Below are 6422 nucleotides of genomic sequence, written 5' to 3'. Positions count from 1 at the left end.
TGAGTCCAAATAGACGTATTATGTAGTAATTTCGCCTGTTGTGCGTCTCTGAGAGCTATTTTATCCATACCTGTGTTCCTGGAGCGTCTGCTGTATCTTGTTGGACGATCGGGTGCGCGGTCGAGGGCATGGTGTATCGACTACCGCTTCAACCGCTGCTAACGGCGGCGATGAGGGTATATTCTCTTGCGTGTCGAGTAAATTGTCCTCGTCTTCATCGTCGGCGCCATCCTCACTATGTTTGTCAAGATCGAGGCCTGTGAAATAGACGGTATCGTCACTGCCGGGCAACGACGACATATCTGTAAGTGGGCGAGGTCGGGTCGCTGCGCGCGCCCTGACATCTCTGGCGGAGTTATTTCTCTTCGTGGTATCATAGAAAAAGGATTCCTTGGATGGCTCTTTGAGCTCCCGCATGAGGGTATCGCAACTTTGCTCCAGAGTGTAGAACTCAACGTCTCGTCCGTAAACTCTAGCCAGGGCTTAAAGTTCAATGTCTTGACTCTGCCATTGACTAACTGCTTCTTCCCGACTTTATAGTCTTCTCGGATCTTCTGCATCTCTCCACGAACTCGTTTAAGATGCATCCTTATCTCCTGGCGCGTTTGAAGCCGGGTTTGCTTTGCCTGGAGCTCCTCATACTCCCGGGTGATGTCGGCCATGCTGGAGCTCGTGATAAACTCTCCGCGCGGCCTGACAATCTTGCCTCTCTTCATTCGATTCGCATACGCCTGGGTTCGGCTATTCTTATCGCTGACTATGCCCTGGGAATGTGACGCCATCGCGATAGACTCGGTGTTCACTTTCGCAAGAACCCGCAAGTTTTCTCGTGATGGCGAGCTCATGAGGGGCCCATACCGTTGCCGGATATCATTGAGGGCATCCGCGGCGACTTGGAAACGCGTCTCCGAGGGTAGGAGCGAGGCGTATGCAGGATTGATCGGCTGCTGTTGTCGTAGCTGCTCGTGGAGGATCTTGGTGATCACCGGCGCTGGGTCGACAGGAAAGAGGCCTGTTTTTCAAATGCCGCCATAATGTTATGCCGCGTGAAGCCAGCCTCATATACGTCCTGAAAAGCTGTGAGGAAGTTGACCCGCGAAAATGATATGTTGCCTTCTGCGAGCGACTTCGAAGCGCTTTCTGATGTGCTGACTTTAGTGGCTGGAATACCCCAACATCAAGCGGCTGCATGAGGTGGGTGGAATGTGGAGGAAAATAGCAATGATGATATCAAACTTGATACAATACTCAGCAAAGTCAAGGGTGGTATGCCCTGTAAAGCCATCCACAACAAGCAATCGGTAGATCTTCTCGTCGTCAGGCCGTTGGTTTGGCGGCGCCTCCACGCGACTCATCCCCATGTTGGGGCGCCGAAGATGCTCGTCACAGCCGAACCACTCTTCCAGCGAATTTCCTGACTGTTTTGCTTGCGCTGACGATGCCCAAGACCAGCAGTTGAAATGCCTTGCCCACTCAAGGTGTATCTCTGCGTTGGAAAAGCCAGTTGGCGACTGGGCAAACCGTACGCCTGTCATGATGTCGATGCCGGCCCAGTTGGTGGTAGGGTAATGTTGGAAAACAAGCCAGGTGGAAGAGAGTCCCCACTGCGTTAACTGAGGCAATTACCGTGCAGGATTCTCGGTTTGCTGGGTCTAAAACTCGGGGCCGGGTGCTCTTGACTCTAGTGGTGCGCGTGATGAGAACTTGGATGCGTTCTCGCAGGCACCCAATGCGTATTCCGGCCTCGTCTTCATTCCAGATCTCTGAACTGCCAATACGGTAGCTGGTGATGATTTCTCGAAGCTTTGAGTAGAAAAATTCGACTTCTTCTACCCGTGGGCTTCAAAGGACTTCCGGGCTCGTTCAACTGCTTTGAGATACGTCTTCGCGATCGCAGGATGACTTCCACGCCAATTGTCAAGCCAACTTGACGAGACCGGGCGGGCATTGGGATCTCGACGCATTCTTATTGCATTTGCAACAGCTTCAAGTTGCTCTCTCGTGGCGGGCATGCCGGTGCGTTCCATCCACTGTACATACGCAACCAGGGCGTCGTCTTCGTCCTCCGTCAGCGCCAATGGACGCCCTGGAGCACGGGAAAAGGGTTTCTTATGAAATTAATGGCTCTCTGTACGGATGAGCTCTTCACATTGTAACGGATGGCCGCATCTCGCACGGAAAGAGGCGTTCTTTTGGTGTTGTTGAGCGACGAACATCGGCTCTGGGGTCGCGACGAGACGCCAGAACGGCTTTGCTGCCTCCAGGGTAGCCATGTTATCTGTCATAATGTATTCCGGCAAAAGATACGTAAATAAAGTCAAGTTGCGCGAGAAAACGCGGTTGAGATGCATAGGGTTGACGTTTTGGAGGTGGGCTGCTGTGCCGGATTTTTTGGGCTGTGCCGGATTTTTTGGGCCAACTAAGTGGCGAAGACACTTAGTTGGGCTGCTGTGGCCCCACACCAAGATCAACGGGTAGTCCCGTCCGCGTTAGAGATACCATCTTCTTGAGTCTCGCCTTCCTTGATATCCTCTAAGACCTGACCTGGGCTCCCTAAATCTGACTTAAAGTCCTGTGAAAAGTCAAAATCCGCCTCAGATGCTACTTGTATCGTAGATTTATTCTCGGCCTCCTCCTTGATAGCCTCTACCTTAAACTTCTTGCTTGTATTCTTCGGCGTCGGTTTAGTCTTAGGGTTGCTTGCGTTTCTTCGGAGACGCACTCTCTTTTTTAACTAAAGGTTCGTTCTTGGCGCTAAGAATATGTGCGGGTTCGAAGAGGTCGTCTGGGTTGTTGTCGCTCTCGTAAGAGAACAAAAAGATTAAAGAGTACTTAAAAGGTGATGCAATCGCCTTGTTTGGGGATATCGCACGGAGGATGAGCAAGTGGGCATAAAGATCAGGGACTGGAAGACTCTTGATTCTGCTATCTAAGGTGGGAAAGAGGCGAGATCTTTATAGACTGCCTGAATATGAGAATGGAAGGGAATGGTAGTGAATGGAAGCATCTGATCGGATCATCTGAAGCCACTGATGCGTTGATGATGCCTCCTAGAAGTTTCTGTGGGGAAATGTGGAAACGGACTGTGCGAATAGGGGTCAGACTGTTGGAGGCTGATATCCTATGTGTGACAGGGAAATCGAGCGAAAAGGTCAAGCAGGGATGTCGTCTCGTATGCTTGTGATGGATAATACGAGATCGAGCCTGGATTGTTTGCTAAGCAAGCTGATAGGAGCTTCCAGTCGCGATCGATTAAAGTCTCGTCGTTAATGGCTCTGCGAATAATCTGTTGAATCATGTCGGAATGTGACAGAATTGCTTGGCTGGTTCGGAAAAGAAACAGTGTGTAACCTTCCGTACAAGACTAGGATATCCTACGTGATACTTCTTTACAGGCAATCCTTTATTATCGATGATTCTAAAGGACGCACAATAAAAGTTCACCGTTAGATCGAAGGGCTGGAGCATTGATCGCTTTCTTGTTGCCTGCGCACTCTCAGAGCGATGGGTGTTGCCCTCGTTCGTGGCCGTAACGAGTTGACGTAATCCATTTGTAGACTTTATAGCTGGGACTGTCATCGCAGGAGCTATCTGTCGTTCTGTTTGACTATCGTCGGAAGTGAGATCGATCGTCTGCGCGTCATGGTCGTTGGATCTCGAGCTTTGTATATTCGTCCGGACGGGAACTTGTCGAGACTGTCGGGTAAGGAGATTTCCGCAATAAAGACAGACTGTCCATAATGGTTGACTAAGGGATACTGCCCGATGGGAGTATCCGTCGCCGTACAAGTATCATCAGCCATTGCCTCTTAATAAGTTAATGACGAAGAGGTGGTAGATGTGCGAAGTAAACGAATTTTTCTTCGTAATCTTAATGGAATACTTTTAGTTTCAAAGTGTGTAGAGCATAAATGCAGATAAGGAGTGGAGTTTATTTAGTCATCATTATATGAGTTGTGTACCATTATCTCAACCCATTCCTGGAATTTTCTCCCAATTATCTGCCACTGCCGAGGAGTAATTGACTGTAGGTCCTCGCTTTCTTGGGAATAGCTATAGTTCTCCTCTGTTTGATGATGACCTAAGACGATTATTAACGTACCTCACTGAGTCATGCAACGCACCACGTCATGCAACAAATTGCCCGACCGGCAAGCCAGAGCGAAAATTAATCCTGCAACCGACACAACCATTTAAAATACTATTAAACATTACAATATGTGAAACACTTCATACAGAGTCTATCTATATGATGGTTTTCTTAGGAAATATGAGCAGGCGGTCTTGTGGTCCGCCCAGACCTGAGAGACTGAGAAACCGGCCTCCATACTTCCCTGCGCTTCCGTCGAACGGGAGGTATGTCTTTACCCCTAAAGCTCCGGGACTGTGGTCTCGAGCCACTGAAGCTTCAGAACCAATCTTTACCCTTTCTTCCTCCGAGTTGTTGCGTGGTTGAATGCCCGTCGCGCAAACCCGCTTCCAACGCCCCTCGTTTTTCTCACCGCTACCATGTCTTTTGTGCCCTCTTACACCAGGCTTTGACGTAGCAGCTACCTCAAACTTGACTTCCCGAATAGCCTGGCGTTCAGCCTCGCGTGCAGACCTCTCTGCTTTTAATTTTGCTGCGGCCTCCCGTTTCTCAGCTCGCTTTGCCTCGCGCTCCGCAGCACGCTCTGTCTTCTCTCGAGAACGCTGCTCTCGCAAGGCCTGACGCATTGCAGCCCGCTGTTTTTCTTCTCGGCAGATTCTCGAGCCTTTTCTTCACGTGATATGGCTACCTGGAGTCGACGATCTTCAATGGCTTGCTTGCGCTGCTCGTCGGCCTGTGCCTTGTCCGTCTGACGTCGCCGCGCCAGTTCCACCTTGGCTGGACTGAAAAAGACCGGCTGGCCACCACTTTCTTCCGGATTGAAAAGGCCCAAGGCCTTTCTGCGTTTCCCTTTTTTATGTGCAAGTTTGAGCGCTTCCTGTAGATCTCGATTTTCGTGTTGTACGAGCTCATATTGTGTCGCCAGTTTCTCTGATGCTCGGGAGAGCGCTGTGACTCGGGAGTCCATCAGCCCTTCCTTGCGGAGACGGCGGGTAATGCGCCGAATAGCCCGAAGAGAGCCTGGAGTCTTCATCGCCCTTTCCTCAGATGCAGTTTGTGGGGGTGTCACATCACTGCTGTGGCTAATCTTGGACAATACTTTGCCGGGGTCGAGTGGATGGATTCTGTGGCCCGCCAACCAGCCTCGATATTTTTGGCCGTAAATGCCTGGTTCCACGCATCACGAAAGAGTGGCCAAAAATTCCGTTTGGTAAGGCGAATTAACCCCCATCCAATGGACATCAGCTGGTCGGAACCTTGAGCATAATAGGTGGAGAGTGCGGAAAACAGGCCAACATCGAGTGGTTGAAGCCGATGAGTTGAGTGCGATGGCAACACAGCAATGAGAATTCGATTCCGATCGGCATAGTCAATGAATTTCAGGTTAATGTGACTATTGTGACCGTCTAAAATTAAGAGACGGTAGGCACGACCAGCCTTTTGCTTCGTATGGCAGTCAAATATGCGCTGAAGCCAGTGTAAACCCAGTGCATCACAGCTCCAGCCGTTTTCCGTACTGGCGAAGAAGGCTACTTGCTGGAATGGTCAAAATCCTCAAGCCAAGTATCTTGAAAGTCTTTTGACTCCCCTTTGTAAATGAGGGCCGGTGGCAGGTACGAATAATCTGCACATATGGCAGCGATCAGCGTGATGAACTCCCGGTTCCCGTCTTGGCTTGCCCCGACCAGTTTTCCGCGCCTGAGGGCTTCTCGGGGGACAACTCGCTTGGTGGAGCGAGAGAGACCAATTTGGAATCCTTCTCGTCAAAATTATAAACATTTGAGGGACTGATGTTGTACTTTTCGATCTTTTCGCGGAGCTAGTTGGATTCGGTCAGAAATGGCGACTTTACGGCATTTGACCGAGTATTGTCGGCAGTATACCCTTGAAATGACGATAAAAGCAGTCTTACTAGATTGAAGAAGTTTTGGAAATGCCTGGAATTATCAGCAGCCTTCCGCTGATGATCTATGGTGCGCAAATACAAGCTCGAAAGACGGTCATGGTGTCGCTTGCGGAAGCGGCTCACCCAGTTGACACCAAGCTCTGTCCCTGCGATTTCCTCGGCGATATTCTTCAACATCTGAGGGGTAGGCGGGATACCACGGTCGGTCAGCTTATTGACGTGCCCAATAAGAATCTCCTCCTGCGCGCTGGTGAGTTTCTGTCGCGAGTAAGAGTTCGCGTCGTGATTTGAGGCTGTTTTGCCTTTGAAGCGGCGCCACAGCGTGGATTTGTCGATATTGTATCTCCTCGCGGTCTCTGCATATTTAGGGCGATCTTGGGATTGCAGTTCTATAATTGCCTCTGCAATACGAGGGTTGTGATCCAT

At 50.2% G+C, this 6422-nt stretch overlaps 1 protein-coding gene across 1 annotated transcript; it reads right to left on the bottom strand.

Annotated features, from left to right (window-relative positions):
• Positions 1 to 5732: 5732 nt before the first annotated feature.
• Positions 5733 to 6422, bottom strand: HRG_11929 (tc5 transposase DNA-binding domain-containing protein; the record flags this gene model as incomplete). The annotated part of the gene is made up of 2 exons (XM_044870399.1): positions 5733 to 5909; positions 6003 to 6422. The coding sequence occupies 2 exons, from the start codon at positions 6420 to 6422 to the stop codon at positions 5733 to 5735; spliced, it is 597 nt and encodes a 198-aa protein (XP_044714511.1).

The sequence above is a fragment of the Hirsutella rhossiliensis genome (genome assembly GCF_020360975.1).
Source record: "Hirsutella rhossiliensis strain HR02 chromosome Unknown scaffold00028, whole genome shotgun sequence".
NCBI classification, from domain to species: Eukaryota; Fungi; Ascomycota; class Sordariomycetes; order Hypocreales; family Ophiocordycipitaceae; genus Hirsutella; species Hirsutella rhossiliensis.
Note: the sequence above shows the minus strand (reverse complement) of the source record. Positions and strands in the feature narration are given on the sequence as shown.